Source organism: Falco punctatus, assembly GCF_963210335.1.
Source record: "Falco punctatus genome assembly, chromosome: 4".
Lineage (NCBI taxonomy): Eukaryota > Metazoa > Chordata > Aves > Falconiformes > Falconidae > Falco > Falco punctatus.
Genome location: NC_137583.1, coordinates 45,315,526 through 45,328,011, shown reverse-complemented (window position 1 = coordinate 45,328,011; position 12,486 = coordinate 45,315,526). Strand labels below are relative to the sequence as shown.

The following is a 12,486-nucleotide window of genomic DNA, read 5'->3' as shown; positions in this document are numbered from 1 at the left end:
TAGCGATATGAAGCTGTGCAGAGGATTTTTCTAGCTCTGGAGTCCTTAAGTGGTGTTTCGACATCTGTAAGCTGGATTAAGGGGGGAAAAACTCGGTGGCAGAAGGGAAGACGAGTGATTGTTTCATATACTGACTTCTCACCTATTCTGTGCAGAGTCTTAATGGGGATTGTATTCATGGCATCTGTTCAGCAACCGCTAATTATTGGAGTGGTGTCACTGGGTTTCTCTTGGTTTTGTCTGTACATGCAATGAGCAAGGATTGTCTTTTAATCACAATTCCATGAGACCCTGTTCCCCCCCTTGTCACCTCTGTGGCTTTTCTCCATTAGTGAGGGAGAGCAAAAATAATATCTTAAGTATTGTTAAAGTTTCCATCAGCCTGCTCAGATTCAAATGTCTTACTGACCTTCTCATTGTAATTAGATTTTTCTTTTGTGTAGTGAATGATTACATTGTACAAGCCTTTTGCATTTGAAGAATTTTGACTCTAATGGCAGATATTTTTAATACCTAGGGAATTGTCTGGTGCCTCATGAGCTACGAACAACTTCTTGAGCTGTAATAGAAGGGCTTAAGGTTGAGCTGCAGTGGGAGGAATTGTTGGGAGGGAAGAACATGCTGCAAAGGCCATGGTGGTTTTGGGGACTGGTGAAGTGTTACCTTGGTCTCATGGGCTGAAGGTCAGCGTGAGATGGCTTTCTCTGCGTGTGCACCATCAGGAGACTCGACAGCAGCTAAATTGTGCATTTATTCTGTACAAATAGGTTTTTAACGGAACCAGCTGTGCTTGTGGCTGCTGTCAGTGCAGAGTTAGGTTCTCTCTTGGTTGCTGATAAACTCCAAAGAGTGCAAACATGCCCTGCTTGTCGCCTAATTTATGAAACTTGTAGGGTTACATAACTGAATTTTCATTCTTCAGCTAAAAATAATAAATGGAACATAAAAGCTATTTTTATCTTGCTTAATGAGGGCATCTCTGCTTTTATTTCATCTTTTCTGAGACATTTCAATAGAAGGAATGGGGTTGGTTTAGGAACTTTTAGACTGGTCATTCATTGTCCATCGTTCTCTGAAGTCTTGTCCATCAACCAGCAAAGAGAGATGATGGCCTGCTCAGAATGAGTGTTTTCTTTAAAAGTACCTTGTTAGCTAATAATGATTATTAAAATAAGTAGATTTTGAGTGTGTTATGCTAAATTTAAATACAGCAAAAAGAATTCTTTGCCTTCTGGATATCAAATATTCAATAAGCTTCAAGTATGAGGCCTCTCTGATGTATTACATTGCATTATCGGCAACATACATGCCTCCTTCTTTTTGGAAACCCTTTCAGAAAAGAAGGGTGGCATTTGCAGAAGTGACATGGGATCTGGTTTGTTTTTAAAAGCAGTGCAGATTGGGTTTGGTTCATATTGTAGCTTAGCTTGGCTCTCTGCCCGGTGATAGAGCAGAACTCTGAAGAATAGTCACTATTTTAAGTCTCTAGTTGTGCTGTATCCTGTTTTTACTTGCTACTCAGTTGTGACTGTTAAATTTTAAACAGTAAACCTTTGTTCACCAGAAATAGCAAAGTGTTTTTAAACACAGAGTGACAGCCCATGTATTAAATGTTACTATTTATTATTTATCATTATTACTTTATTTATTCAAGTTCTGCAAGGTGGCCTCTGACCGGTTCTTTGCCCTTCAACCCCCAAAATATCCTATAGTTTATATCAGTTCATGTTTTGGAGAAAGTTAGATGCAGCTAATGAGTGAAGAAGTGCCACTGTTTAAAAGTTCTGCTGGTGTAAAACAAAGAAATAATAATTTTTAAATTTGCAGCATTAAATGCTACTACCTTCTTCCCTCTCGCCTCCTTTCTCTGCAAAAGTTAAACATTCTGGTTTGTTCTCTTCGGGTTCACAAGAAAAAGGATTTTTGATTTCGAGTGTAATGTGGGTTTGGGTGGTTTATAAAGTGTAAGTGTACGTTAGGGGGTGAGAGCTTTTCACTTTCACATGAATTCTAGAAGACATCTGGGGGTAGAGGTCCGAGTATGTGCATAATTTTTATAACCCCGTTTCCTCACGGTTTTATAGCTGAGGCAATCTGGGGAGTTGGTTGCAGCTCCTGAAGGAGAATCTAATGGTGCCTTGGAATTTGTAGATGACTCATAACAGGACAAAACAATCCAGTTAAGCGATTTGAGGTCTTAAATAATCTCTCCAACAGGAAGGTGAAGAAAACATGAACTCATGAGTAATAATTGGCTCTCTCAGAGTGCTAGAAGTGCAGTGATGGCTAGTTGGCAGGGATTCAGATGGTTCCTCTTTAAGCTTCGCTGATCAATATATTTCTCAGCTCTTATGAATGAAATTTATTTGACTGGACTGTAGTGCTTTTAACAAAGCAGTATTAAGGTTACCAGTTGGGAGAAGTTTATTTTAAGTTGGTTTATAGCAGTGACATGTTGCGCCTCAGCTGCGTGGGATAGGGCTGTATCTAATCTTTTTGGGTTTGCTTTTTCTCCTGTTCTCTGCTGATCTTTTTGGGTTTGCTTTTCCTCCTGTTCTCTACTCACTACAGGAATCGGCCAGGTGACAGGACAGTTTTTCGATGAAGAAGAGCCTGCGATAACGGCTTTCTTTCCATTTTGTGGTGCAGCCATCTTTGCCTGGGCAGTTCTTCATGGACGTGGTAGCTACAAAGATTAAATGGTTTTAGATAATCCCAGAAATAAACCGATAGGAATACCTCCCTCAAATGACTAGCATGGCCATAGAAACTGGAGAAAAGAACTTACTCCATCGTCTCCTTTCTCCTTTTTGAAGCACAGAATCATTCAGGCTTGCTTTAATTTTGTAGGGGCTTTTATGCAGCTGCAAGGAACTCACGCAGGTGTTCAGTAGTTGTACACCCTTTGAGACATCACGGTTGTACTGGTAAGCAAGTGGAACTGCAGCATATATGTAATACTATCAGGTAACCTTTAAGCTTAATCAGGTTTGTAAAATTTTAAGTTAGCTATCTTGCTGTCCCTGTTCCTCTGAGTAGCAGTTTTCATTACTCTGGTGATGAAAACCCCTTCTTCTGATTCCCAGTTTGTTTTTTCACAGCATCTGGAGAGAGCTCCTGTTTCATGTCAAGCTCTGGCTCCGTGAGATGGAGGGGGAGGATTCTGCTTCCCCTCCCCTCTGTGCAGACCCTGGCCCTGAGTTCCTGTGAGCTGGGACCATTGACAGGCTGTAGCAGAATCCCCTTGGTTCTGGTTCTTGAATATGTGGCCTTCTGTTTTGTTGTTAATTTCTGAAGTCTTCGAGAAAATTTGGGTATTTCAGTGCATTGGGAAAACCCTTGATCCTTGAACAGTATATTTGGTAGCATACTATAGCTATCCACTGGTAAAAATCGAGTGCTGGCCTTGCGTTTGCAGCTCTACTATGAGTAGAGAGTTGGTTGTGAAGTGTCTCAGTGCGGCAGGAACAACGCCATTGCTCTTCTGTGGCTGCTAAATTCCAACATATTACAACAGATTCCTTCCCTAAAAGGCAGAAAAAATGGATTTCTTTTTCTTTTCTTGAATTTTTCTTCTTAATGACTGCGTTGGGCTGGCCTGCAGAGTTTTTCTGTTTGTGTCCTGACATGTCCGTGCGATAATGGAACAAGTGCTTGAAAACGACTTAAATGACGTTATGTTGATGGAAGAGTAAACAATGATGTAGCAGTTCTAAAAGCATGGGTTCAAATCCAGTTCATACCATATGTCTGAATTTTTTTGTCATAATTTTCACTTGGTTTGTAGTAGACATTTGGCTTCCTGTTTTGGCTTGGTAGCACTTTTCTCTGCAATATTTATTGCGCTAGGATGCTAATAGCATTAGGCCAAATATGATTGGCAGAGGCAATGAGGGAAACTTTTGCTCGGTTTGTCTGCACTTGTCTGTTCCTAGCCAGTGTTAAAATCTTCACTTTTATGAAAATAAAAACATACTAAATTTTTTTTTCAAAAAACCCCACCATTGCAAACATTTTGTTACAAAGCCGATGATGGAATATTTTAAATCCCAAGTGACCCAGACAGAGCAGCTGCTATCACTGCGGATTATACCTTTCCTCTAAACTTCAGACTTCATTTCCTTTACCAGTCTTCCTGGGAGGAACAGCTGTGCCTTTGGATCCACTGCTGCGGTTGGATCAGTACTTGAAACTGCAGGAAATAAGTTACTTTAGAAATCTGGCTTGATGGTGTTTCTTCCTGATTGTGACAGCCCAAATGAGAGAGAAATGCAAGGGATTCTCTTCTCTTTTTCTTTGATAAATTAGCCTGTGTAGTCTGTCTCCATTAGCCAGGAAGGTTTGTGAAGGAGCTAGCTATGCTTTTCTAGCGTTACTTTGTGCACCGTGTTCACTTTTCGTTGTTGCCACGAATGGCTGATTGTTCAGAAATAAAAGAATGGTGTCACTTGCTTTGCAGCAGGCACATTTAAATGTGTTCTGATGGTGAGAGGAATGTGGCTTTCTGAGTTCCCTTTTTGTATCTATGGCATGCATTAGCTTTAAGGGGCTGATAAAACCACCTGTATACTTGTAATTCTATATATTTTTTTATCTAGCTCTGTGGTCAAGACTTTTCCTAGAGACTCAGTGTCTTTCATCAAAGAATTTGAACAGCAGTTTCCTGATACCACACTTTTTTCTTTATATTAGGTAGAGTAGCATTAGGTGCTCTGAAAGACAATTTAAAAAAAGTGGGTTTACACCGTGAGGTTTATTTTACCCTATCTCATAGGGCATTTGTTGGATTGAGGAGAAACATCTATCCTATACAGACTACTGTGGGCGCATGCTCAGATGAAAGGGAAAGTATTGATGTTACTAGATTTCATCATCTAATTTTTAATTATTTGGTAAATGAAAGTAAATGGCTAAAATTTCAAGTAGACATCCATCTCTTCTTTAGCCCCCTTTAGCTATTAGATCTTTAGCTATTAGATAACATGCCTAGGTAGATTTTAATCTGTAATGTCTAAATAGGGGAAGTTTTTTTTTCATTATTTGCAATAAATGGCTAAAAACCTGATAGAACTATGAAAATGGTCAGTATTAACTTAGCAGTTGTACTCAAACTATAGAAGCATTATACAGATTAAAAAGTCAAGCATTCCAAAAGTCTTTCCAATCTTCATTCATCTCCTTCTGTGTGAGCAGTATGATGGTCTTTAACTCATTTATCGCATCTTCCCCCCTCCCCTAGTGAGACCGAAACCCCAGCCTCTTTCAGCACTGAAATGGATAATGGTGGTTTACTAGAGGTTGTAAAATATCTTGATTTATCCACATTGTTCCGTGTATAGCTCTGGGCCTTGGAGTGCACCCGTCCAACTTTGGTTTGCTGATAAGATAATTAACCCCCCAGAGAAGTGCTCCGCGCCTTTAGACTGTTGAGGAGCCTGAGTAGTTCAAAACCAACTTAATCTTTACGATATTCTTCTGGTGTGATTATTCTCATTTTATAGGAGGATAACTTAGATGCGAGCAGTAAAATAGAAGGAATTGATGCTCTGAATGTCCAATTTGGTACTCGAGAGGAAAACCCAACAGCAGGTCTTCAGTTTTTAAAGTGCTTTATCCACTCACAGCACAGGTCCAGCTGACTCCAGGAGTATAGTACTTTAGACCCCATTGAGTTAACCTGAAAATTAGCAGTTGCCTCTGAAAAAGTCCTTAATTGCTCAGCTGGTGTCCTGAGGCACTTTGGTAGCAGAGGGAGGACAGAAATGCCGGGTGCTGTAACACAAGGCCTGTTCTCTTGTTATTCTTTTCATACCTTCTAGCTTCCGCGAGAGTGAAGATGAGGTTTGCTCAGGCACCACTTTCAGTAGGCAGCCCTGAATCATAGTGTGAGATCAGAGTGTCCGGCTGAGTTAGTCTGAACGTTGAAGAAATCATCCTTTTTGTGGGCTCCTGCTCTTCTCTCCCATTTCCCTTCTACTATCAAAAATGCATCTGGTTGTGGAGTGAGCAAGTTAGGAGAAACCAAGCTAACCCACAAAGTTTCTCTGCTAGTTCAACTTCTTTAACCAGATTTCTTTCAGGTCATGAGAGTTCTGGTGCAAGGAGAGGGGCAAGGTTATACAGCTTCCCTGGGAAAGAAGAGGCAGCCAGAGCACTGGGACTGTGTTCTCCACGGTGCGATCTGCTTGGTTGTGTTATAAAACTACATCCTCCGTTGCTCATGAAACTTTTTTTCTGCTAATAACTTTCTGTGTCTTCTCATTATTGATATTAATTTTAGATTCTTGGCTTTAATGAGATTGTGTCTGGGTCTGTTGATGTAGAGAGGGACTGGCAGCTGAATACCTGCTTATAATTAATGAAATTGTGGCTAACATTTAAATTTTCTTTTCCTTGGCTTACTAGGATTCTCTTTTATTGATTTATGAATCCTTCCTCGTTTAATTAAATAAATTCTAGACAGCTTTCTTGAAGGGTGGTTTTAGTAAATGAGCAGCTATTTTGATGTATATTAATTTTAGAAATTGGTTGGGTAGCAAGTGCAGCGTTTATAATATTCAAATTCTAATAAGAACTTTGGAATATTAACAGAAGAGAATTAGTGTGAGGGAAGGGAGGAGCCAAACTCTTGGTGGCCAGGGCAGTTATTTAATTGTTGGATAGTTTTTGGCAACTTGGACAGAGACATAAAGAACATTTTAAATGTCATAGTTAGATGGGTAATTAGGTGATTTTTAGCTAGCGGCTATATTGCCACTAACTCTAAATGCAATAACTGTGATCATTAAATTGATGTTAACTTATCTTTCTTTTTAAGACTGTGTTTGTTTTTCTTATCAACATGAGGATTGTGAATGGGAAGAAATCTCCCTTTGAAGAAAATACTTCCACTGGGATTCCATTGAGTAACTGATGTGTCTTGAGGGTTTGCTTGACTTAGTGTTTAATTTCACGTAGGAGAAAGAAACCAGATTAGTTTGGGAGACTCTCTGCCTTCTCCTTGCTCACAGAAGAGGCAGAGCATGCACACTTGACTTGGAAAGTTTCTCTCTTGTTGCCCTACCTGTGTAACTTGAAAAATCCAGTTGTGAAGATAAAAAGGTGCTTGGTCTCTACTGTCTATCTTTGGCGATTCTTCAGAGAGGCCAGGAATGGTAATCTAAGTGCCTTTTCATTGAGGCAGAGCTTACTAGCAAGAGTTGGGCTGTGAGTTCTTTCCTAGGGAGAGACAGAAAATAGCAGTGACATACTACTGAGGATGCCAAATCGATCTGTCAGTTTAAAAACTCCAGGCAACTGTCTGTTCTTTTCTGTGGCAGGTCCTGCCTGTGGTCGATTTAGGAGAAATTTCAGACATATCCAACTGGGAAACTTTGAACTGATTTGAACAATAGGATTTACCTATAATGCAGTCTCTAAAACTTTCAGTTAATCCTTTAAACAGAATTTAATTTCCAATTAAGCTTTAATAATACATTTCCAATTTTAATCTGCACTTATTTTTGCTGCTTATTAGCCTCAACATGCTGAAAGGAAAGCTTTCTAAAGTGAAAAGCTAAAATTTATAAGAAAGCATGGTATGGAAACTGCAAGACGGCAAAAGAGCAGTTATCATGAAATCTTACTTCCTGTATTCATCAGATATCTTAGGGTTTTTTATCAAACGGACACTCCACCCTTTTATTACAGTTATGGGAATCAAATGTTTATGTATTAAAAAGGGCATTTAAAAAGAAACTTTCATAGTGGGTTTTGATTGACTTAATTCCAGTATCAGATTTGCTGTTCAATTACAGTTAAGTTCTGTCCATAAGATTGTAATTTGTCCAGAATTTTTTGGGAAGAATTTGGAGAAGTTGAAGCATTGAATTTTAATAAATACTTCCTTTGATTCCCATCTGCATATTTTGGACACTTAGAAAGTCTGTAAGAAAACTGGATATGCTTTTAGGGATATGTTTCTCCCTCTCTCTCTTTTTTTTTTTTTTTTTTATGTATTGTATAACTTGAATCTCTCCCTACAAACACAGCTGTATATCCAACAAACTTTAACCCAGTCTAAATGGAAAAATTGAGGTAGTTCATAGAAATGTGTTCATATAGAAGCTAGTATCTGGAAGAATGTTCCATTGTTAGCCAGTAATTGTGTTAAATCTAATATTTTTTATTTCTTGCCAGAGTTGTGTGTGTCTCTACTTCCATTCACCAGAGTAAGATCATGTCACGTTACTGAGCTGTTAGCTGGGTTAAGAATGTAATTGCTTGCAGATTCCTAATTACTACATGGAAAAGTAATGATTCCTTTCCTGTTTGCTCTGAAGGTGCTGCTACTGCCTCGCAGGTACCTTTGCAGAAATTTATTTGTTTTAACATAACTTCAAATCTGGTGAACCAACAGTGTGTCAGCCTTTTATTTGAGAACATTTTCAGCTATTCTAGAAAACTGCTTGTACAGAAGTATTTGATTTTTAACGATCAAATTGGATTTTAACTTAAAATCTTCGGTTTTTTTTTTCTTTAAGTAGCATAAGAGAAATGCTGGTGGAGGGAAAATTACAGATTCAGTTAGGATCTGTCATTTGGGAAACATTTCTTCTGAACAAGAATGCCAAGCAGAAATAAAATGGTTTAACAAGCAAAAGCTTTTTCCTTACCAGAAGCTTTCTCAGGAAAGAACCGGAATATTTAGCAATATTTTCAACTGTCAAGGAGCTATTATCTTGGCCACATAATACATAAATGGAAAAGCTGTAATGTAGAGTTGCTAAGTTCTCATGGTTCAAGAAATTAATATATCTGGTGAACACTAAGTAATTCATTATTGTACTTCACTGTCTAAATTCATATAGAAAGCAAGTTTGTTACTAATTGAATCTAACCCCAGGAGATAAAAGCTAGAGTTGTCATGAGACTTGTTAACATTTTAAGAGTAATCTGAATTTTTCTATTAAGAAAAGGCACTCTTTTTTTTTTTTTTTTCCCCTTGTAAAATAAAACCCCACAATCCCCCTCTTCAGACCTAATCCCCAAACCCCAAATTGTGCAATACACTTAATTCACCTCACTAGGTAGCTGTACAGAAAAAAAAAAAAAAGAGGAAGTGTTCATTATAGTCACAGCCGATGTCTGTTTTCATTTCCAGTGCTGCTTTTCTTTGTGCACAGGTCCCCTTAGTAAGACTCGAGACTCCTGAGTTACCTCAAAGCATGACAGTGAAATTTGCAGGTTTTTTTGCTGATCCTCTGCTTTGAAAAATGTGAGCTGGTTTTGCTTGAGGTCTTCCGTTGGAATGACAGTAAGATCTAACGTCGCAGTTATTTAAAAATGCTTTCTTCCCGGCTGAAAAGCTGGAAGTTTGAGGCACTCAGCAAACTGGCCTGCTCAGCTTACACTTGATCTTCATAGATTGCAAGTGGCAGTTGTTGATGGTCTCTAATAAACCGCGTAGTCTGGGGGCCGCTCGTTGTTAAAAGGCAAGGAGGCTGGAGAGAGGAAGAAATACAGATCTACACGCTGGTGTAATGATATATGATAGCAATAACAAGCAATCAGTTTTCTCATTTTTGGCACAGATCTCCAAAAGTGTTTATCGAAGGTAGCGTTACTAAAATTAATGATACAGCAAAGCCATTTAACAAGCTCATTTCTGAGAACTGCTGTAGTTCGTGATCTCTTGTGTTTCCTCGTTTCCATGTTTAACTGTAGTGGAAAGACAAATGGTCGTGACCTCCCTGTTACATTATGCTTTGAGGTAGGTATATACCGGGGAAGGCCAAACATAAAAAAAAACCCCAAAAACCCCCAACATAGAGCACCCCCACCCCTGGGTGCCTTATAGTAGGTTCTTTAAAAGAAACCAACACCTGTTGAAATAGTTACTTCAATGTTTGGCACGAATCCCAAGCAAGCCTTTTTTAACAACAAAAACATATGTATGGGCCAGGCAAAAAGCACAGCTAGTTCTGATATTGTGCTTTTAGCGATCTGCAGCTACAACTTAGAGGGGCTGTGACTCATTAAGTGATAGCAGCGCGGAGCGTTTCTCTAATTTCATGTATGGCTTAGAGAGCGCTGGATTGTCATTGCATGTCAAAGGATAGCAGAAGGAAAGCTGGGGGGGGGGGCTTTCCTGCTTTTTAGATGGGATCTTTTTCAATTGTTTGATACAGCACACTGTGAATCTTTTATAGGTCTTGAGGCTGGGGGGATTTACCTGCCCTTTTGTTAAGGAAAGAACCATCAGCCGCTTTGTGACTTGTGGTGTGCCACATAGTTGAGGCTTTTGAGAGCGCCAGTTCCATAGAGAGGTTTCATCTCGAAGAGCCATCTTGTAAGTTTGGGATTTATTTGGTCCCTCAGCTAAAGCATAAAGATTTTGGCTGTCTGTATATTTGGAAATTGGTGGCTTCTAGGGGAGATACTGCAAATGAAAGGTACTTGAGTTGCTTTCCTAGGGATAGTTTTAAAGTCAGAAGAATGCATGCAGTTTTCCTTGGGGTTATCTTGTTTTCTCCCCCTCTATTCAGGGACTGTTTTAATACATATCCCCCTAAGTGTTGGCACGATAACAAGCAGTACCGTCCCTTTTCTCTCTATCCTGTCTTGGTGCTATCAGCATGCAGCGTGGTGTCTTTGCTGTCAGCACTGCTCAGCATCCCTGCTGGTGTTACCACTGTTTTAGCAGAGGACTCTGCATAGATCATCTTGTCAACACGGAAAGTACTAGCTCTTCCTTCCGTTTGCTAGGAACATCTTCACTCAACCTCAGGGCCTTTGTGGTAAAACTGAGGAGGCAGGGCCACTTCTTTCCATCCCTCCATTTCCTTTGCTTGAAGAAAGTGTAAAGAAAAAAAAAAAACACCCATGTAAACATCCCGTCTTGGGGATGCCGCATTTTCTAGTACTTCTTCCAAACTTTGCTCTTCAAAATTCTGGCATTGTGAGGTGAAGGCTTTCAGATCTATTTGAATGAAACTAAACCAAGATTTGTTGATGTACACACTACAGTACCTTAGCAACCAACCTGCATCTAGTCCAAGATCTGAACATTTAGTCTTTAAACAATTCTTTGCTACCAATCTAGGAATGTTCTTGCATTTTAGAGTGCAAAAACAGCCAGTTGACATCTAGTGAGGAACAACATACATTATAAAATATGTACTCCTCCACAGTGGGAGGAGAAGGAGCTTATGTAAGCTCATTTCTTTGCTACTTTAATTGTAGTTTCTTGAGTCCTTGGAAGATGCAGCCCTGGGAGCAGGATTGTTGTGTTCAAATGATTGCAAATTCTGCTTTTTCAGTGTAAAATAGGGCTTTGGTGGCAGTGTGTTATTAAATCTATATGTGTTTGCTGTGAACATTACAGAATTGATGGAGAAATTATTTTAAATATTGGTGCTACTATGCTAAAAAATCTACACAGGTCATTAACAAAAGATTAATCAAAAATTGTAGCTCTTAATAAGAGCTCTTGAGACAGTATAGCCTTCTGAAAGAAGTGACAATGAAAATAAGTGGATGTTTGAGTAGAAAAGAAACAACTTTCTCTTGCACACTGTTTTTTTGTACACCAGAAATGTGTACAGCTATGGGAAAGCATACTAGAATATTCTAGTAGAGAGGTGTCATTCAGAACTAAAGAATGATATCTGGCATTTATTGAAACTTTGTAGTCTGTAACGTTTATTTTCCTGTATACCTGTTCAGTAAGGAATTCTTCACTGTGGTTTTTTTTTGTGTTGGGTTTTCTTTGAAAACCTGTGTCTCCACACTTTCTAGAGAGCTTTTCCCGATGCAAGAAACCAAAGCAGTTATCTAATGGTGCAAAGCTACAACGTACTGTAACATCTCTGTTACCTGGGCTGCTAAAAGGTTGAATGTTTCTTTAAACAGTATCCTCAAACTAAATCAAGATGACTTTCTTATTTCTATATCGCACACGTAAACAGCTGGCTAATTCTGATATTAGTGTCATGATCAGACTGACACAGGTTTTTTACATCCCGGTTTTCAGAATAGCAGCTGGTAGAAGAACGGTGTGGTTTCGCATGGTGGTTATTTGTTGGAAATTAAATATGATCGCTGACTGTGGAGTTGATTTTTCTTCCATCACTTTACACTATCACACAAGACCCAGCGTGGCAGTTTGCCAACTGTGCTTTGTGGAGAAGATCGACGTTCACTCACAGCAGTTGAATTTGTGCTGTTTGTAGATAGTATCCATTCTTGGTGATAACGCACACGGTGTCAAGTTGAGTCAGTTAAAACAGTTGAAAAATAAATGACTTGCCATAAGTGACTTTACCCTTATGCTTTCCTACTCCTTTTCTTTTAGTTACAGCTGCAGAAAACCCAATATTTGCAACTGGGACAGAGTCGTGGCCAGTACTATGGTGGGTCACTGCCAAATGTGAATCAGATTGGAAACAGTGCCATGGATCTCCCCTTCCAGGTGAGTTTAATAGGGTATTTCTTTCTTTTTGTTGA

The 12,486-nt window shown here is 39.2% G+C and overlaps 1 protein-coding gene across 4 annotated transcripts in view; it reads left to right on the top strand.

Moving 5' to 3' along the window:
- Positions 1-12,486, top strand: part of CRTC1 (CREB regulated transcription coactivator 1) — a 56,067-nt gene that overhangs the window by 17,532 nt on the left and 26,049 nt on the right. For all 4 annotated transcript variants that reach the window (XM_080384211.1, XM_080384210.1, XM_080384209.1 and 1 more), the window contains exon 2: positions 12,335-12,451. In XM_080384211.1, the coding sequence (XP_080240337.1) occupies positions 12,335-12,451 (117 nt within the window). The remainder of the gene's footprint in view (positions 1-12,334; positions 12,452-12,486) is intronic.